The sequence below is a fragment of the Ranitomeya imitator genome, chromosome 10 (genome assembly GCF_032444005.1).
Source record: "Ranitomeya imitator isolate aRanImi1 chromosome 10, aRanImi1.pri, whole genome shotgun sequence".
Lineage (NCBI taxonomy): Eukaryota > Metazoa > Chordata > Amphibia > Anura > Dendrobatidae > Ranitomeya > Ranitomeya imitator.
In genome coordinates, this window is record NC_091291.1 from 146,534,215 (window position 1) to 146,556,288 (window position 22,074).

General features: G+C 51.8%; 1 protein-coding gene across 25 annotated transcripts in view; it reads right to left on the bottom strand.

Annotated features, from left to right (window-relative positions):
* Positions 1 to 22,074, bottom strand: part of ARHGAP32 (Rho GTPase activating protein 32) — a 217,217-nt gene that overhangs the window by 42,857 nt on the left and 152,286 nt on the right. For 13 of the 25 annotated variants that reach the window (XM_069742875.1, XM_069742876.1, XM_069742874.1 and 10 more), the window contains 8 exons: positions 19,566 to 19,652; positions 16,934 to 17,071; positions 15,557 to 15,649; positions 15,355 to 15,477; positions 15,207 to 15,284; positions 11,237 to 11,318; positions 3,560 to 3,610; positions 1,565 to 1,639 (listed from right to left, as the gene is read on the bottom strand). In XM_069742875.1, the coding sequence (XP_069598976.1) occupies positions 1,565 to 1,639; positions 3,560 to 3,610; positions 11,237 to 11,318; positions 15,207 to 15,284; positions 15,355 to 15,477; positions 15,557 to 15,649; positions 16,934 to 17,071; positions 19,566 to 19,652 (727 nt within the window). Of the gene's footprint in view, positions 1 to 283; positions 538 to 1,564; positions 1,640 to 3,559; positions 3,611 to 11,236; positions 11,319 to 15,206; positions 15,285 to 15,354; positions 15,478 to 15,556; positions 15,650 to 16,933; positions 17,072 to 19,565; positions 19,653 to 22,074 lie in introns of those variants that run through there. The other 12 variants (XM_069742883.1, XM_069742882.1, XM_069742880.1 and 9 more) reach the window with 3 other exon arrangements.

Here is a 22,074-nt window from a genome sequence, read left to right on the forward strand (position 1 = left end):
AGAGAAAGAAATCTAGAAGTCTTTACATCCTGCACTAGTGGTTCTAGTTATGACCTGGGAAATTCTCTGTCCACAGCTAAAGAAACCAAATATCCTAAACTCGGTGATCATGTCTCACTGGATCATGAGGATCTAGACCTTTCCTGGAAGTGCCCGCACCTGTGCTCTCCGCTTTTGTGCCCACCTCTCACCCCTATCTGCTTCAAACCTTGTTAAGAGGAAGGAAAGCGGATCCGTCCCAGCCACTTGGAAATAGTGTTCGTACACAATCGTGTGTTCTTACCTGGGCCTTTGTGAGCCGAGTCCCACAGGTGACTGCCCCTCGTCGACTGCACAGACTGTCACCATCGGCTTTCCTTTTGTAAGTGAACTGCGCAGACCTGTGGATGGCTGAGGAGCTCGCACTGTACGCTGCCCCAGGTCTCTACTGCCCGCGTCTTCTACTAAACAGCACAGCCCTCATGGACCCTGACCATAAGTGCACTCCGGACCCTCTATCCACGGCGGCTCCTCCTGTCCCTGACTGATCACTTCCACTGCATTTTCCTGTTTCTCTGCTGCACTCGGCTCAGGTAATTGCTCCTCCTCGGCCCTCCTGCAGTCACACCTCAGTTTCAGGCTCCTGCCTTTCTTTCCCAGGTGCACTGTCTGGAACCACCCCCGCCCCGGTCTGGCTGTGTGCTCCCTGCACAGCCCACCCCTCCCTGCACAGCCCACCCCTCCCTGCTGTATGGCAGTAACAGAGGACCACTGTACCATCAGTCAGCGGCTGATCGTCTGCCTGCGCCTCCTATTGTCCTCCTGGCAGATGCCTGACATTCCTACCTCTGCTCCATACAATGAAAGCCTCAAATTAACCCTACAACTCTCCCATTGGGAACTCAAAGAACATTTATTACTGGGTCTTGTGGCTTTCGATGTTTGTTCCATTATTTGCTTTGGTGACAGTTTCCCCCTTCTGGTAATAATGGTTGCCAGTATTATTACGTGTCCGTAGTACATTTATAACATCCAGTGAATGATTCCGAACTGATATGATGAATATATGGTGAAGAAAGCAGCCCGGTAATCATAAGAAGCAGTGAGGGTGCGAATCATGGGCCGCCTTATGAATGAGATCGGCGTCCTGCTCTGTGGCGCAGCGTGGATGTGGATAGCTCCGGCATTTATCATTTCTTATAAAACCCAGAATGAATAACACACAAGGGCAGACTGACATCTCGTCATCATGCCCCACATGGGAGGACACTGGTTAGTAAAAATTCTAGATCTAGGCTACATCGGAGTTAGAAAGCCAGGCCCTGTGCAGAGTCCTGCGGGGAACGCATCGGTCTAGTAATCCATCAGATCCCACATGATGGACCCCTGCTGACATCATAGCGGGGTGAAAAGGTTCCCGTACATATGATCCTATTCGCTGCAGTCGTCTGTGACCGCTGGGTGTAAGCGGTTAGTACACCTGGCTCAGCGGGGATGGGCGCCATTTCTAGCTCTAGATGAATCCCCCAGGACTCTCTGGCACAGGAGCTAGCTGAAGATACAAGGACATACATGGAAGCGATACCTGAGCTGAGCTTGTAGGGGCTGGGAACCTCAGAAACGCATGCTGGCCCTGGCCTTACACTATCCATCTCCAAATCTGCGATGGTGTGGGGAAGGGAGAGGGAAGACACATGAGATCAGGAAGGATAAGGAACATGAAGAAAAGCGGAGAAACAGACTGAGGGCATGACAGTGCTGAGGACACAGTGCTGAGGACAGCCTGACCATGTGATACTATGGTGGTGTGCAGAAACAGACTGAGGACACAGTGCTGAGGACAGCCTGACCGTGTGATACTATGGTGGTGTGCAGAAACAGACTGAGGACACAGTGCTGAGGACAGCCTGACCGTGTGATACTATGGTGCTGTGCAGAAACAGATTGAGGGCATGACAGTGCTGAGGACACAGTGCTGAGGACAGCCTGACCGTGTGATACTATGGTGCTGTGCAGAAACAGACTGAGGGCATGACAGTGCTGAGGACACAGTGCTGAGGACAGCCTGACCGTGTGATACTATGGTGCTGTGCAGAAACAGACTGAGGGCATGACAGTGCTGAGGACAGCCTAACCATGTGATACTATGGTGGTGTGCAGAAACAGACTGAGGGCATGACAGTGCTGAGGACAGCCTAACCATGTGATACTATGGTGGTGTGCAGAAACAGACTGAGGGCATGACAGTGCTGAGGACACAGTGCTGAGGACAGCCTGACCGTGTGATACTATGGTGCTGTGCAGAAACAGACTGAGGGCATGACAGTGCTGAGGACACAGTGCTGAGGACAGCCTGACCGTGTGATACTATGGTGCTGTGCAGAAACAGACTGAGGGCATGACAGTGCTGAGGACACAGTGCTGAGGACAGCCTGACCGTGTGATACTATGGTGCTGTGCAGAAACAGACTGAGGGCATGACAGTGCTGAGGACAGCCTAACCATGTGATACTATGGTGGTGTGCAGAAACAGACTGAGGGCATGACAGTGCTGAGGACAGCCTAACCATGTGATACTATGGTGGTGTGCAGAAACAGACTGAGGGCATGACAGTGCTGAGGACACAGTGCTGAGGACAGCCTGACCGTGTGATACTATGGTGCTGTGCAGAAACAGACTGAGGGCATGACAGTGCTGAGGACAGCCTAACCATGTGATACTATGGTGGTGTGCAGAAACAGACTGAGGGCATGACAGTGCTGAGGACACAGTGCTGAGGACAGCCTGACCGTGTGATACTATGGTGCTGTGCAGAAACAGACTGAGGGCATGACAGTGCTGAGGACACAGTGCTGAGGACAGCCTGACCGTGTGATACTATGGTGCTGTGCAGAAACAGACTGAGGGCATGACAGTGCTGAGGACACAGTGCTGAGGACAGCCTGACCGTGTGATACTATGGTGCTGTGCAGAAACAGACTGAGGGCATGACAGTGCTGAGGACACAGTGCTGAGGACAGCCTAACCATGTGATACTATGGTGGTGTGCAGAAACAGACTGAGGGCATGACAGTGCTGAGGACACAGTGCTGAGGACAGCCTGACCATGTGATACTAGGGTGGTGTGATGGACCACGGCTGCAGAACGTCAGCTATGAGCACTGAGGCCTCGGTTCCCCATCACTGCCCATCTAACAATCCAATGGCCACAGTGTATCAGGAGAGGGGACTAATGATCACACAATCATTGCTGTGTATAACGAGGGCGATCAACACTGCCCAATGATTGGGGCTCTTTAGGGTACGACTGCTGCTATATCTGAGTGCAACCTGCAGGGTCTGCTCAGCTACACTGGGGTCTTTGTGTGTGAGAATCTGCAATATTGTGGATATCCTGAGGTGTGGAGGCGGCTCGCAGGAACAGTCTATAATCAGTCGGCCACGTAGCCTGCTCCAGATCCTACATTCTGGCTCCGACCTCTTAATGTCCCCTCTATATGCAGTAGCCTTACCCTGTATACTGTAGCAAATGCATGAGAGAGAAAGGGGAAGGGAGAGAAAGAAGACATGGAACCGTACATGGGGGGAAGTAGCTCCAGGACGCCGGCCTCATTCCGTGTGCAGGGGAGACTGGAGGGAACAGATCACAACAAAGGATTAAAAGGCAAACAAGCAAAGCACAACTTTAACCTTTCCTACTGTAGTTTTCCCTCAGAATCATATCATTTACTGACATTAATGGAACAAGCAAAAGACGACACCTGAAGAAACATCTACAGACAACACAGAGGGACAGGACGACAGCGCTCAGGAGCGAAGAACAGAAACAGCACAAATGTGTCCTGCAGGCAGCGGCGGGAGCACTGCATGACCCCTGTGTTAGTACGATGAGATGAGAGACCGACAACACAGCACGACACCGTCCAGGGCCCCGTACACACTGCAGCTGGGAATCCACCCCAGATCTCATCACTTACAGCTGGGAATCCACCCCAGATCTCATCACTTACAGCTGGGAATCCACCCCAGCATCTCATCACGTACAGCTGAGAATCCACCTCAGATCTCATCACGTACAGCTGAGAATCCACCCCAGATCTCATCACGTACAGATGAGAATCCACCCCAGATCTCATCACGTACAGATGAGAATCCACCCCAGATCTCATCACGTACAGCTGGGAATCCACCCCAGCATCTCATCACGTACAGCTGAGAATCCACCTCAGATCTCATCACGTACAGCTGAGAATCCACCCCAGATCTCATCACGTACAGATGAGAATCTACCCCAGATCTCATCACGTACAGATGAGAATCCACCCCAGATCTCATCACGTCCAGGGACCCGTACACACTGCAGCTGGGAATCCACCCCAGATCTCATCACGTACAGATGAGAATCCACCCCAGATCTCATCACGTCCAGGTACCCGTACATACTACAGCTGAGAATCCACCCCAGATCTCATCACGTACAGCTGAGAATCCACCCCAGATCTCATCACGTACAGCGGGGAATCCACCCCAGATCTCATCACATCCAGGGCCCCGTACACACTACAGCTGGGAATCCACCCCAGATCTCATCACGTACAGCTGAGAATCCACCCCAGATCTCATCACGTACAGATGAGAATCCACCCCAGATCTCATCACGTACAGCTGAGAATCCACCCCAGATCTCATCACGTACAGCTGGGAATCCACCCCAGATCTCATCACGTACAGATGAGAATCCACCCCAGATCTCATCACGTCCAGGGACCCGTACATACTACAGCTGAGAATCCACCCCAGATCTCATCACGTACAGATGAGAATCCACCCCAGATCTCATCACGTACAGCTGAGAATCCACCCCAGATCTCATCACGTACAGCGGGGAATCCACCCCAGGATCTCATCACATCCAGGGCCCCGTACACACTACAGCTGGGAATCCACCCCAGATCTCATCACGTACAGCTGAGAATCCACCCCAGATCTCATCACATCCAGGGCCCCGTACACACTACAGCTGGGAATCCACCCCAGATCTCATCACGTACAGCTGAGAATCCACCCCAGATCTCATCACGTCCAGGGCCCTGTACACACTACAGCTGAGAATCCACCCCAGATCTCATCACGTCCAGGGCCCTGTACACACTACAGCTGAAAATCCACCCCAGATCTCATCACATCCAGAGCCCTGTACACTACAGCTGACAATCCACCCCAGATCTCATCACGTGCAGGGCCCTGTACACACTACAGCTGGGAATCCACCCCAGATCTCATCACGTGCAGGGCCCTGTACACACTACAGCTGGGAATCCACCCCAGATCTCATCACGTCCACGGCCCCCGTACACACTACAGCTGGGAATCCACCCCAGGATCTCATCTCACCAGGGCTCCATACACACTACAGCTGGGAATCTACCCCAGATCTCATGTCCAGGGCCCCGTACACACTACAGCTGAGAATCCACCCCAGATCTCATCACGTCCAGGGCCCTGTACACACTACAGCTGGGAATCCACCCCAGATCTCATCACGTGCAGGGCCCTGTACACACTACAGCTGGGAATCTACCCCAGATCTCATCACGTCCACGGACCCCGTACACACTACAGCTGGGAATCGACCCCAGATCTCATCACGTCCAGGTCCCCGTACACACTACAGCTGAGAATCCACCCCAGGATCTCATCACGTCCAGGGCCCTGTACACACTACAGCTGGGAATCCACCCCAGGATCTCATCACGTGCACGGCCCCGTACACACTACAGCTGGGAATCTACCCCAGATCTCATCACGTCCAGGGCCCCGTACACACTACAGCTGAGAATCCACCCCAGGATCTCATCACGTCCAGGGCCCTGTACACACTACAGCTGGGAATCCGCCCCAGATCTCATCACGTCCAGGGCCCCGTACACACTACAGCTGAGAATCTACCCCAGATCTCATCACGTCCACGGCCCCGTACACACTACAGCTGGGAATCCGCCCCAGATCTCATCACGTCCAGGGCCCCGTACACACTACAGCTGAGAATCTACCCCAGATCTCATCACGTCCACGGCCCCGTACACACTACAGCTGGGAATCCGCCCCAGATCTCATCACGTCCAGGGCCCCGTACACACTACAGCTGAGAATCCACCCCAGATCTCATCACGTCCACGGCCCCGTACACACTACAGCTGGGAATCCAACCCAGATCTCATCACGTACAGCTGGGAATCCGCCCCAGATCTCATCACGTCCAGGGCCCCGTACACACTACAGCTGGGAATCCACCCCAGATCTCATCACGTCCACGGCCCCGTACACACTACAGCTGGGAATCCGCCCCAGATCTCATCACGTCCACGGCCCCGTACACACTACTGCTGAGAATCTACCCCAGATCTCATCACGTTCACGGCCTCGTACACACTACAGCTGGGAATCCGCCCCAGATCTCATCACGTCCACGGCCCCGTACACACTACAGCTGGGAATCCGCCCCAGATCTCATCACGTCCAGTGCCCCGTACACACTACAGCTGGGAATCCACCCCAGATCTCATCACGTCCAGGGCCCCGTACACACTACAGCTGGGAATCCACCCCATGGATCTCATCACGTGCAGGGCCCCGTACACACTACAGCTGGGAATCCACCCCATGGATCTCATCACGTGCAGGGCCCCGTACACACTACAGCTGGGAATCCACCCCATGGATCTCATCACGTGCAGGGCCCTGTACACACTACAGCTGGGAATCCGCCCCAGATCTCATCACGTCCAGTGCCCCATAACCACTACAGCTGGGAATCCACCCCAGATCTCATCACGTCCAGGGCCCCGTACACACTACAGCTGGGAATCCACCCCATGGATCTCATCACGTGCAGGGCCCCGTACACACTACAGCTGAGAATCCACCCCATGGATCTCATCACGTGCAGGGCCCCGTACACACTACAGCTGGGAATCCACCCCATGGATCTCATCACGTGCAGGGCCCTGTACACACTACAGCTGGGAATCCGCCCCAGATCTCATCACGTCCAGTGCCCCATACACACTACAGGTGGGAATCCACCCCAGATCTCATCACGTCCAGTGACCCGTACACACTACAGCTGAGAATCCACCCCAGATCTCATGTCCAGGGCCCTGTAGTATCCACCCCATGGAACGCTGCTGTCCATCTGCAGCGACTTATCTGGGGAGACGAGCATATGCAAAGCGGAACACTCATCCCCTCAAGGTCTGATGAGCCTCCTGGTGCCGGCTTCTCCTCCACAAACCTGGACATTTCCCTATCCTCAGAGAAACACAGCAGCTTCCTCCCCAACTCAATATTGGGGTCTCCTCCTCGGGCGGTCGGTCATTGGTCTGGAAACCTGCATGCAGTTTGTTGGAGATGGAAGGAGCAGGGTTTCCTTACATTTCCTATTCATTTGTGCTGCTAACTCTGGACTTTGGCTAAAAACCAGCATCTGCGATCCCCAGTTTAATGCAATTGGTGGGTCCAACATCTACAATCCCTGGTTTTTGGGGAAACAAAAGAGGGAAATTATTTCATAGCTCCCATCCAAATCACTCCCTCTAGATCAGAAGCTGCTGAGCCTCATGTTAATGTGTAATGTAGGATGATGGCTGCGCTCCGTGTAGTGAGAAGAACAGCAGCTCCAATGTCTGTACCATGCACAAGGCAACACTCCCGGCAAGAACACAGACTGATCGCACGGTGACAATTATTACCGTGTCTTGGAATTCTAGTATTTTTGTGTTACTCCACACCATTTCCAAGACCCCTGAGGTCTACTCAGAGGGCAAGAGGCTTGTTCCAGAAATTTCATTCTTCTGAGCAAGGATTGCAGAATTCCCTGCGCCTGATGCAGAATCTAACCAATTCACGTCCGATCCACCTATATTAGTACTCAGTGTAACTAAACAAGCTCCATTGCTCCAGACCGGACTCTCATGCGCCATGTTAAGGCTAAGATGTGAGCAATGTCACAGGAGAGACATATAATAGTAAATTGCTGACCAGCGTGACCAAAAGTCCCTCCAGACATAGAACACACCCGGATCTTACCATGCAGGAGGGGTCCCTGGATAGAGCGCAACCCCCGACGCGCGTTTCGCCGCTCCTATACTAGACTAGGTGACTCCCCTTGAGAAAGCCTAGTATAGGAGCGGCGAAACGCACGTCGGGGGTTGCGCTCTATCCAGGGACCCCTCCTGCATGGTAAGATCCGGGTTTGTTCTATGTCTGGAGGGACTTTTGGTCACGCTGGTCGGCAATTTACTATTATATGTCTCTCCTGTGACATTGCTCACATCTTAGCCTTAACATGGCGCATGAGAGTCCGGTCTGGAGCAATGGAGCTTGTTTAGTTACACTGAGTACTAATATAGGTGGATCGGACGTTATTGCCGTACTGTGAGGTGGTGTGGGGGCCACGGATCTTCCATTTTTTATATCAATTTATAATAACAAGGCACAATTGCTATATTACACATAGTATATTAATTGATGTTATTTGTGCTTGGGTGTCCCTGGTGTTTTCATTTGGTGTCTTTTAATGTGTAGTTTTTAATGTTTTTTCTATAATAAACTTTATATCTTCCTATATACTCCTGTGGTCCTCCTATGTTTTCCTTCCTGGCAGGGAACGATATTTGTGCAGAGTGTCCGCTCCTTCCTGGCAGGGCACGATATGTGTGCAGAGTGTCCGCTCCTTCCTGGCAGGGAACGATATTTGTGCAGAGTGTCCGCTCCTTCCTGGCAGGGCACGATATGTGTGCAGAGTGTCCGCTCCTTCCTGGCAGAGCACGATATGTGTGCAGAGTGTCTGCTCCTTCCTGGCAGAGCACGATATGTGTGCAGAGTGTCTGCTCCTTCCTGGCAGAGCACGATATGTGTGCAGAGTGTCTGCTCCTTCCTGGCAGAGCACGATACGTGTGCAGAGTGTCCGCTCCTTCCTGGCAGGGCACGATATGTGTGCAGAGTGTCCGCTCCTTCCTGGCAGGGCACGATATGTGTGCAGAGTGTCCGCTCCTTCCTGGCCGGGCACGATATGTGTGCAGAGTGTCTGCTCCTTCCTGGCAGAGCACGATATGTGTGCAGAGTGTCTGCTCCTTCCTGGCAGAGCACGATACGTGTGCAGAGTGTCCGCTCCTTCCTGGCAGAGCACGATATGTGTGCAGAGTGTCCGCTCCTTCCTGGCAGGGCACGATATGTGTGCAGAGTGTCCGCTCCTTCCTGGCAGGGCACGATACGTGTGCAGAGTGTCCGCTCCTTCCTGGCAGAGCACGATACGTGTGCAGAGTGTCTGCTCCTTCCTGGCAGGGCACGATATGTGTGCAGAGTGTCCGCTCCTTCCTGGCAGGGCACGATATGTGTGCAGAGTGTCCGCTCCTTCCTGGCAGGGCATGATACGTGTGCAGAGTGTCCGCTCCTTCCTGGCAGAGCACGATACGTGTGCAGAGTGTCTGCTCCTTCCTGGCAGGGCACGATATGTGTGCAGAGTGTCCGCTCCTTCCTGGCAGAGCACGATATGTGTGCAGAGTGTCCGCTCCTTCCTGGCAGGGCACGATATGTGTGCAGAATGTCCGCTCCTTCCTGGCAGAGCATGATATGTGTGCAGAGTGTCCGCTCCTTCCTGGCAGGGCACGATATGTGTGCAGAGTGTCCGCTCCTTCCTGGCAGGGCACGATATTTGTGCAGAGTGTCCGCTCCTTCCTGGCAGAGCACGATATGTGTGCAGAGTGTCCGCTCCTTCCTGGCAGGGCACGATATGTGTGCAGAGTGTCTGCTCCTTCCTGGCAGAGCACGATACGTGTGCAGAATGTCCGCTCCTTCCTGGCAGGGCACGATACGTGTGCAGAATGTCCGCTCCTTCCTGGCAGGGCACGATACGTGTGCAGAGTGTCCGCTCCTTCCTGGCAGGGCACGATATGTGTGCAGAGTGTCCGCTCCTTCCTGGCAGGGCACGATATGTGTGCAGAGTGTCCGCTCCTTCCTGGCAGGGCACGATATGTGTGCAGAGTGTCTGCTCCTTCCTGGCAGAGCACGATATGTGTGCAGAGTGTCCGCTCCTTCCTGGCAGAGCACGATATGTGTGCAGAGTGTCCGCTCCTTCCTGGCAGAGCACGATACGTGTGCAGAGTGTCCGCTCCTTCCTGGCAGGGCACGATATTTGTGCAGAGTGTCCGCTCCTTCCTGGCAGGGCACGATATGTGTGCAGAGTGTCCGCTCCTTCCTGGCAGGGCACGATATGTGTGCAGAGTGTCCGCTCCTTCCTGGCAGGGCACGATATGTGTGCAGAGTGTCCGCTCCTTCCTGGCAGGGCACGATATGTGTGCAGAGTGTCCGCTCCTTCCTGGCAGGGCACGATATGTGTGCAGAGTGTCCGCTCCTTCCTGGCAGGGCACGATATTTGTGCAGAGTGTCCGCTCCTTCCTGGCAGGGCACGATATTTGTGCAGAGTGTCCGCTCCTTCCTGGCAGGGCACAATATGTGTGCAGAATGTCCGCTCCTTCCTGGCCGGCCAAGGTTTCATAGTAAGGATTTGCACATTGCATTCAGGTCTCATGAAGCCTCACGTGACTTACACAACGATTTATGACAGCAAAATTGCGTATAATGTGCTACCAAAAAACGTAAAAGGTTATGAAGTAACAACTCTGACCACAATGACAATCATTAGACGCTGCAAAGCCAGGTCGCCGTCTTGTCACATGACCGCCCTTGTCCTACAGTGACTGCTTCACTGACAGAAAGCAGAGATCTTGAAAACAGAACATGAAAGCTGAAGCAAGTCACAAAGTGTAGGTAACACTAACTCCGGTTTACGCCACTTGTCCTCCGTCACATACAATATACTTTTAATTCTCATGTACAAAGATCCAAGCACCAAATCTAACCCCACATCATGGCCAGTCTACAGGGACGAGATGAAACGTGGACTGGTAGCTGCGGAATGACGGGGCCCGGACCACCCACATTCCCTGCTGACACTCAGGCTGGAGGTCGGACACTGCAAGATGAGGTTTGTGATCTGTTAGCACTATACATTTGTAAGAACACACAACATCACACTACACCACAAACATACATGACTCGCGGTGTCAGCCCTGCTACATCTCCACACTTAGGAGTACAGGGCACCGACTGGCTGAAGACAGGACAGTGACGGACAGGTTATAGGACAGGAGCATGAATCCACACAACACGCTGGGTAGTTCCATCTCCGCTCACCTGGTTTGGGGACAGAGTTGGTCATTGACTGCGGAACCTTATCATTGATTAATTCCACACATTCACTGGGGAAAAAGCCGACCTGTGGAAGAAAGGAGCATGTCAGCTGAGGCCATAGGCACCGGGCACTACATCTCCCAGCACAGATCTCTGAACACAAGCTTAATAGCAGCTCCAATAAGAACCAGCTATTAGTGAGTGCAGCTCTGAAATATAATGCAGGCGGTAACTGAGGATCAGTAATGTAATGTATGTACACAGTGACTGCACCAGCAGAATAGTGAGCGCAGCTCTGGGGTATAATACAGGATGTAACTCAGGATCAGTAATGTAAAGTATGTACACAGTGACTGCACCAGCAGAATAGTGAGTGCAGCTCTGGAGTATAATACAGGAGGTAACTCAGGATCAGTAATGTAATGTATGTACACAGTGACTGCACCAGCAGAATAGTGAGTGCAGCTCTGGAGTATAATACAGGATGTAACTCAGGATCAGTAATGTATGTACACAGTGACTGCACCAGCAGAATAGTGAGTGCAGCTCTGGGGTACAATACAGGATGTAACTCAGGATCAGTAATGTAATGTATGTACACAGTGACTGCACCAGCAGAATAGTGAGTGCAGCTCTGGGGTATAATACAGAACGTAACTCAGGATCAGTAATGTAATGTATGTACACAGTGACTGCACCAGCAGAATAGTGAGTGCAGCTCTGGAGTATAATACAGGACGTAACTCAGGATCAGTAATGTAATGTATGTACACAGTGACTGCACCAGCAGAATAGTGAGTGCAGCTCTGGAGTATAATACAGGATGTAACTCAGGATCAGTAATGTAATGTATGTACACAGTGACTGCACCAGCAGAATAGTGAGTGCAGCTCTGGGGTATAATACAGGATGTAACTCAGGATCAGTAATGTAATGTATGTTCACAGTGACTGCACCAGCAGAATAGTGAGTGCAGCTCTGGAGTATAATACAGGATGTAACTCAGGATCAGTAATGTAATGTATGTACACAGTGATTGCCCCAGCAGAATAGTGAGTGCAGCTCTGGGGTATAATACAGGAGGTAACTCAGGATCAGTAATGTATGTGCACAGTGACTGCACCAGCAGAATAGTGAGCGCAGCTCTGGGGTATAATACAGGATGTAACTCAGGATCAGTAATGTAAAGTATGTACACAGTGACTGCACCAGCAGAATAGTGAGTGCAGCTCTGGAGTATAATACAGGAGGTAACTCAGGATCAGTAATGTAATGTATGTACACAGTGACTGCACCAGCAGAATAGTGAGTGCAGCTCTGGGGTATAATACAGGATGTAACTCAGGATCAGTAATGTATGTACACAGTGACTGCACCAGCAGAATAGTGAGTGCAGCTCTGGAGTATAATACAGGAGGTAACTCAGGATCAGTAATGTAATGTATGTACACAGTGACTGCACCAGCAGAATAGTGAGTGCAGCTCTGGGGTATAATACAGGATGTAACTCAGGATCAGTAATGTATGTACACAGTGACTGCACCAGCAGAATAGTGAGTGCAGCTCTGGCGTATAATACAGGATGTAACTCAGGATCAGTAATGTAATGTATGTACACAGTGACTGCACCAGCAGAATAGTGAGTGCAGCTCTGGAGTATAATACAGGATGTAACTCAGGATCAGTAATGTATGTACACAGTGACTGCACCAGCAGAATAGTGAGTGCAGCTCTGGGGTACAATACAGGATGTAACTCAGGATCAGTAATGTATGTACACAGTGACTGCACCAGCAGAATAGTGAGTGCAGCTCTGGAGTATAATACAGGATGTAACTCAGGATCAGTAATGTATGTACACAGTGACTGCACCAGCAGAATAGTGAGTGCAGCTCTGGGGTACAATACAGGATGTAACTCAGGATCAGTAATGTAATGTATGTACACAGTGACTGCACCAGCAGAATAGTGAGTGCAGCTCTGGGGTATAATACAGGACGTAACTCAGGATCAGTAATGTAATGTATGTACACAGTGACTGCACCAGCAGAATAGTGAGTGCAGCTCTGGAGTATAATACAGGACGTAACTCAGGATCAGTAATGTAATGTATGTACACAGTGACTGCACCAGCAGAATAGTGAGTGCAGCTCTGGAGTATAATACAGGATGTAACTCAGGATCAGTAATGTAATGTATGTACACAGTGACTGCACCAGCAGAATAGTGAGTGCAGCTCTGGGGTATAATACAGGAGGTAACTCAGGATCAGTAATGTATGTGCACAGTGACTGCACCAGCAGAATAGTGAGTGCAGCTCTGGAGTATAATACAGGATGTAACTCAGGATCAGTAATGTAATGTGTGTACACAGTGACTGCACCAGCAGAATAGTGAGTGCAGCTCTGGAGTATAATACAGGATGTAACTCAGGATCAGTAATGTAATGTGTGTACACAGTGACTGCACCAGCAGAATAGTGAGTGCAGCTCTGGGGTATAACACAGGATGTAACTCAGGATCAGTAATGTAATGTATGTACAGTGACTGCACCAGCAGAATAGTGAGTGCAGCTCTGGGGTATAATACAGGAGGTAACTCAGGATCAGTAATGTAATGTATGTACACAGTGACTGCACCAGCAGAATAGTGAGTGCAGCTCTGGAGTATAATACAGGAGGTAACTCAGGATCAGTAATGTAATGTATGTACACAGTGACTGCACCAGCAGAATATTGAGTGCAGCTCTGGGGTATAATACAGGATGTAACTCAGGATCAGTAATGTATGTACACAGTGACTGCACCAGCAGAATAGTGAGTGCAGCTCTGGAGTATAATACAGGATGTAACTCAGGATCAGTAATGTATGTACACAGTGACTGCACCAGCAGAATAGTGAGTGCAGCTCTGGGGTACAATACAGGATGTAACTCAGGATCAGTAATGTAATGTATGTACACAGTGACTGCACCAGCAGAATAGTGAGTGCAGCTCTGGGGTATAATACAGGACGTAACTCAGGATCAGTAATGTAATGTATGTACACAGTGACTGCACCAGCAGAATAGTGAGTGCAGCTCTGGAGTATAATACAGGACGTAACTCAGGATCAGTAATGTAATGTATGTACACAGTGACTGCACCAGCAGAATAGTGAGTGCAGCTCTGGAGTATAATACAGGATGTAACTCAGGATCAGTAATGTAATGTATGTACACAGTGACTGCACCAGCAGAATAGTGAGTGCAGCTCTGGGGTATAATACAGGAGGTAACTCAGGATCAGTAATGTATGTGCACAGTGACTGCACCAGCAGAATAGTGAGTGCAGCTCTGGAGTATAATACAGGATGTAACTCAGGATCAGTAATGTAATGTGTGTACACAGTGACTGCACCAGCAGAATAGTGAGTGCAGCTCTGGAGTATAATACAGGATGTAACTCAGGATCAGTAATGTAATGTGTGTACACAGTGACTGCACCAGCAGAATAGTGAGTGCAGCTCTGGGGTATAACACAGGATGTAACTCAGGATCAGTAATGTAATGTATGTACAGTGACTGCACCAGCAGAATAGTGAGTGCAGCTCTGGGGTATAATACAGGAGGTAACTCAGGATCAGTAATGTAATGTATGTACACAGTGACTGCACCAGCAGAATAGTGAGTGCAGCTCTGGAGTATAATACAGGAGGTAACTCAGGATCAGTAATGTATGTACACAGTGACTGCACTAGCAGAATAGCGAGTGCAGCTCTGGAGTGTAATACAGGGTGTAACCCAGGACCGGTGATGTAATGTATGTACACAGTGACTGCACCAGCAGAATAGTGAGTGCAGCTCTGGAGTGTAATACAGGGTGTAACCCAGGACCGGTGATGTAATGTATGTACACACCTGATAAATAATTCCCTACACAGGGTGTATGATATAATGACGAGAAGTATAAATGGAGCTGTGGCTGTCTCTTACCTGGAATCCATGCTTTCCCCTCCACCACGTGGTCAGCTCTTTTGGCGGCATATCAATAACAGATACGATATCTCCAACCTTTAGAAGAATGGAGACTTTAGAGCCACATGACAGTCCAGGTGTAATAGCATCGGCCACATTATTTTACCTCAAAGGACAGCTCATCAGCAGCTTGTGCGTTGTAGCGTTTGATGACGTGAGCGGCCGCGATGGCCGGGACATTGATGGACGATTCTTCGTGCACAAGTAAGTGGTTCCCTTTATTATCGATCTATTGAAGAGAAGGGATTGCAGTGTAATCAACAGAAAGCTTTATGCAAACATCGGCTCCTGGATCTCAGACTTCTTACCTCCATCCACGTCAGAGCAGGTCCACAGTTGATCTTGTTCCCGGCGATGGCTGACAGTCGTGACAAGTAAGCCATCAGCATCTGCTTGACCAGCTGAAATGAGACAAGAACATGACGTAACGGGGGGCACGGACTCATCAGTCTCCGTCTATATTGGTACAGACACCTCCCTACATGACGTGTCGGCTGTAAGGTACAGACACCTCCCTACATGATATGTCGGCTGTAAGGTACAGACACCTCCCTACGTGATGTGTCGGCTGTAAGGTACAGACACCTCCCTACGTGATGTGTCGGCTGTAAGGTACAGACACCTCCCTACATGATGTGTCGGCTGTAAGGTACAGACACCTCCCTACGTGATGTGTCGGCTGTAAGGTACAGACATCTCCCTACGTGATGTGTCGGCTGTAAGGTACAGACATCTCCCTACATGATGTGTCGGCTGTAAGGTACAGACATCTCCCTACATGACGTGTCGGCTGTGTAAGATACAGACACTTCCCTACATGATGTGTCGGCTGTAAGGTACAGACACCTGCCTACATGATGCGCCGGCTGTAAGGTACAGACACCTGCCTACATGACGTGACGGCTGTAAGGTACAGACACCTCCCTACATGATGCGCCGGCTGTAAGGTACAGACACCTGCCTACATGACGTGACGGCTGTAAGGTACAGACATCTCCCTACATGACGCGTCGGCTGTAAGGTACAGACACTTCCCTACATGATGTGTCGGCTGTAAGGTACTGACATCTCCCTACATGATGTGTCGGCTGTAAGTTACAGACATCTCCCTACATGATGCGCCGGCTGTAAGGTACAGACACCTGCCTACATGACGTGACGGCTGTAAGGTACAGACATCTCCCTACATGACGCGTCGGCTGTAAGGTACTGACACCTCCCTACATGACGCGTCGGCTGTAAGGTACTGACATCTCCCTACATGATGTGTCGGCTGTAAGGTACAGACACCTCCCTACATGATGCGCCGGCTGTAAGGTACAGACACCTCCCTACATGACGCGTCGGCTGTAAGGTACTGACATCTCCCTACATGACGTGACGGCTGTAAGGTACAGACATCTCCCTACATGATGTGTCGGCTGTAAGGTACAGACACCTCCCTACATGATGCGCCGGCTGTAAGGTACAGACACCTCCCTACCTGATGTGTCGGCTGTAAGGTACAGACATCTCCCTACATGATGTGTCGGCTGTAAGGTACAGACACCTCCCTACATGATGCGCCGGCTGTAAGGTACAGACACCTCCCTACATGATGCGCCGGCTGTAAGGTACAGACACCTTCCTACATGACGCGTCGGCTGTAAGGTATAGGATGCCCCATCTGCGGACGATCTTCTTACCTCTGGACAGTCCTTCACGGAGTCGGCCCGGGGCAGCTCTGAGAGCTGAGAGAAGCGGCGGTCATATATACACAGATGAAGGTGTTTGTCCAGCACCCGAAAATCTTCATAACTTCGTTTTACTATCCAGCTGCGGCCCTGGGTGACAAATGATAAAGTATTCTGAGACTTGTGGTGCCTGACTGGAGCATTATGGGTTAAAATCCATAGTTGGGAAGCGGCAGATACTAGCCCACCCCCAATCGGCCATATAAAACTCTTTATTGCTTCCCCATCTGGTCGGTGTGGCGTCTGCTGGGTGGACGGCGGTATGTGCAGCGCTTTCTCAGGGACAGGTCGCCATCGTCAGAGCGCGGTCGGCTGTTCTCCGCAGGTGGAAACGCCACAGTCTCATTGTCCGTAACAGAAGTAATAGGGAAAATGTCAGAAAGATCTGCAGCACTCAGCACAACTGACGGTGAACCATCGCCTGCGTCACACGTGGAGACAGCCGGGAAGACGTCCAATCTTCTCACCTCTGCTGAAGTGACTGACCCACGCAGGGGTCGCGGGAACAGCGGGGGAAAGACGGACGCCATCTACTGAACTGGTTAACAGGATGAACGGCAGGATGGGAAAAACTCAGAACCGGAGAGGCCTCTGGGAAATCATGCCCCTCACACGGAGCGGTCACTATACACTAGCTCTGCTAAAAGCCATACACACACGTGACAGAGTGTGCATTAGTTGGGGGGACGGCGTACACAATCACATCAGTTTTGGGGGACGGCATGTAGAATTGCATCAGTCTGGGGCACATTTATGGCACTACCTCTTCCGTGAGTTTCTCTATGGTAGCAGGACTTGTGCTCATTTTCCACTTGTATAAAGACATTGCCTTCACTTCTAGATTACAGAGCATCTAACGACCTGTTTACAGTCTTCCTGCGAATGTAAGTGGCTGAGGGGCCGGCCTGTGCAGCCAGAGGGGCCGGCCTGTGCAGCCAGAGGGGCCGGCCTGTGCAGCCAGAGGGGCCGGCCTGTGCAGCCAGAGGGGAAGGCCTGTGCAGCCAGAGGGGCCGGCCTGTGCAGCCAGAGGGGCCGGCCTGTGCAGCCAGAGGGGCCGGCCTGTGCAGCCAGAGGGGCCGGCCTGTGCAGCCAGAAAGGCCGGCCTGTGCAGCCAGAGGGGCCGGCCTGTGCAGCCAGAGGGGCCGGCCTGTGCAGCCAGAGGGGCCGGCCTGTGCAGCCAGAGGGGCCGGCCTGTGCAGCCAGAGGGGCCGGCCTGTGCAGCCAGAGGGGCCGGCCTGTGCAGCCAGAGGGGAAGGCCTGTGCAGCCAGAGGGGAAGGCCTGTGCAGCCAGAGGGGAAGGCCTGTGCAGCGAGAGGGGCCGGCCTGGCAGAGAGAGGGGCCGGCCTGTGCAGCGAGAGGGGAAGGCCTGTGCAGCGAGAGGGGCCGGCCTGGCAGAGAGAGGGGCCGGCCTGTGCAGCGAGAGGGGCCGGCCTGTGCAGCGAGAGGGGCCGGCCTGTGAGGCGAGAGGGGCCGGCCTGTGCAGCCAGAGGGGAAGGCCTGTGCAGCCAGAGGGGAAGGCCTGTGCAGCCAGAGGGGAAGGCCTGTGCAGCCAGAGGGGAAGGCCTGTGCAGCCAGAGGGGAAGGCCTGTGCAGCCAGAGGGGCCGGCCTGTGCAGCCAGAGGGGAAGGCCTGTGCAGCCAGAGGGGAAGGCCTGTGCAGCCAGAGGGGAAGGCCTGTGCAGCGAGAGGGGCTGGCCTGGCAGAGAGAGGGGCCGGCCTGTGCAGCGAGAGGGGCCGGCCTGTGAGGCGAGAGGGGCCGGCCTGTGCAGCGAGAGGGGTCGGCCTGTGCAGCGAGAGGGGCTGGCCTGTGCAGCGCGAGGGGCGCTGCGGTTTTCCAGACACCTGAATGTTGAATAGAAGTCAAATAAGAAATTAGGAGATTGGAGAAGTCCTCTTCAGTAAATTGAAGCTGGGTCGCCTCATGTCGTGCTCCCGCGTTACCGGAGACGTATTGATCTGGTCTTTCATGAAGTCACTGTGACCCGCCATCTTGGGGATTACTGGTGACTTTCTGAATACTCAGGGCAATGTGGTGACGTATTTCCTTTGCATCTCCTCTGCTGTTTCCAATAAATGAGCAGAGACCAAATATGTTCAACTAAACATCACAAAAAAATAGAGGAGGCCGCAGTCACCAACACCAGTCTTCATGTTGGCAGGACGTAGACAGGCTCTGCTGGGTTGGGGGGATAGGGGTGTCTGGCCTTGAGGGGTGCACTTGTACATAGCTGGCAGCCCTCCTGATATAACCGTATGGCCTATAGGCTGTTAGCCGGCGCGGTGCACTACACGTCTGTGTGACTGGCACCCAATACGAGCCTTATCTGTGTGCATTGGGCACCCACCCTCCTCATGGATGGTAGATGTGGTGGCCATCATCACATGTACTTTGGGGTTTGACGCATCCTGCGGACACCGGCGTTGTTTCCAAGTTTTGTCAAGTCTGGCCACATTTTTCCTGTAATGTTTTGGATTGGATGTCCTTTTCTGTGAAGTGGCATACGCTGCTTTTTTTAGTGGAACAACTAAGCTAAATGAGGATACAGACCAGATTGGGGCGCTCTCTGCAGCACGTCCACCCTTACCTGACATGCCACTTGTACCAGGAAGACCAGCTCCTTAGATTCACAGCCGTTTCTGCTTTGTTCACTCTGCTCCTCGGTCAGTGTGAGCTGAAAAACATGAAAGGCGACAATAAGAGGCGGCAACAAGAAGATGCAACAAAAAGAAGCGACAAGAAGAGGGGGCTACAATAAGAGGCGACGACAATAAGAGGGGGCGACAAGAAGATGCAACAAAAAGAGGGGGTGATAAGAACAGGAGGCGGTGACAAGAAAAGGCGGCGACAAGAAGCAACAAAAAGAGGGGGTGATAAGAGGAGGGGGTGACAAGAAGAGGGGGAGGTGACAAGAAGAGGCGGCGACAAGAAGATGCAACAAAAAGAGGGGGTGATAAGAGGAGGGGGTGATAAGAGGAGGGGGAAGTGACAAGAAGAGGCGGTGACAAGAAGAGGCGGCGACAAGAAGAAGCAACAAAAAGAGGGGGTGATAAGAGGAGGGGGTGACAAGAAGAGGGGGAGGTGACAAGAAGAGGCGGCGACAAGAAGAGGCAGCGACAAGAAGATGCAACAAAAAGAGGCGACAAGAAGAGGGGGCTACAATAAGAGGCGGCGACAATAAGAGGGGGCGACAAGAAGATGCAACACAAAGAGGGGGCAATAAGAGGTGGTGACAAAAGGGGGAGGTGACAAGAAGAGGGGGCGACAAGAAGAGGCGGCGAGAAGAAGATGCAACACAAAGAGGGGGCAATAAGAGGCGATGACAAGAGGGGGAGGTGTCAAGAAGAGGCGGCAACAAGAAGAGGGGGGGCGACAAGAAGATGCAACAAAAAAAGGGGGCAATAAGAGGCGGTGACAAGAAGAGGCGGAGACAAGATGCAAAAAAAGAGGGGGCAATAAGAAGAGCGGGGCGACAAGAAGAGGGGGCGACAAGAAGATGAAACAAAAAGAGGGGGTGATAGGAGGCGGTGACAAGAAGAGGGGGAGGTGACAAGAAGAGGAGGTGACAAGAGGAGGCGACAAGAAGGGGGGGCGACAAGAAGAGGGGGCGACAAGAAGATGCAACAAAAAGAGGGGGCGACAAGAAGAGGGGGCGACAAGAAGATGCAACAAAAAGAGGGGGCGATAAGAAGAGGGGGCGACAATAAGAGGCAACAAAAAGAGGGGGTGATAAGAGGAAGCGGTGACAAGAAGAGGCAACAAAAAGAGGGGCGACAAGAAGATGCAACAAAAAGAGGGGCGACAAGAAGAGGGGACAACAAGAAGAGGGGGCGACAAGAGGGGGACGACAAGATGCAACAAAAAGAGGAGGCGGTGACAAGAAGACGCGGCGACAAGACGACGCGGCGACAAGAAGGGGCGGCGACATGAAGGGGCGGTGACCAGAAGAGGCGGCGACAAGATGCAACAAATGAGGGGGAAATAAGAGGGGGCGACAAGAAGAGGGGAGCGACAAGAAGAGGGGGGCGACAACAAGAGGGGGGCGACAACAAGAGGGGGGCAACAAGAGGATGCAACAAAAAGAGGGGGCAATAAGAAGAGCGGGGCGACAAGAATAGGCGACAATAAGATGCAACAAAGAGAGGGGGCGACAAGAAGAGAAAATGATAAGAGGCAACAAAAAAAGACAATAAGAGACTACTATAAGAGGCAGGAAGAACACCACATAATAATGGATGACGCAACCAGAACATGAAGGCTCCCCGGCCGCGGTGTTGGAGGAAGCAGCAGGGATGGAGAGTTTAATGAAAGTTGACCGATGTCAGGTTAGACAGTATAAACCTGCTGTTACAAGCTGGTATGTCACAACATGGCGTCCCCCGGGTTGGACCACTACCTATAATATACAATATGTATGCGGCACGGACATCTACACCTGCCGGACTCGAGTGCTACTCAGATGACATGAGAAAATCGTGGAATGTTCCCTGTTAAGCGCTCGGAGAACGTGTCATTTCTAGCAACGCTTTATACTCCATTTACCTCTCAGTAAGGACATCACAGTGAAGTAGACTTGACATCTCCACCGTGCAGCAATGGCCTGATCGCATCCCGCGCGCCTCATTAAACCCCATCCCATCAAGTAGGTCAAACAACCTGACACAAAGTGAACGGACGACCAAAGCCCAAAGCAAAACGTACTGAAGACTCAGAAAGTCCGGTGACGATCATCAGTAAATATATTACTTCATGGACTGGTCGGAAGGCACAGACATGCCCACGTTTCCAAAAAAAAAAATCTTTGATGGCACCTATGAACATGGCCTGTACAGCACAAAATGAGTGCTGTGCAAAAGTCACTAAACCCATCATTAAACATGTCTTTTTTTAATAAATGGGTGAAGTGTATGTTCAGATGAGGTCCAGCACCAATGACTGTATATGCTGAAGCCACGAGAAGGTGATGTCACTGAACTCAGCGTAGACAGGCAAGAAGCGCTGAAAAAACCTATATCGTATACGCGCAGACAAAAAATATATGTGCAAACAATGTAAGAGACACTAATATAGTATAAAAAAGTGTGCAAAAATAGCAA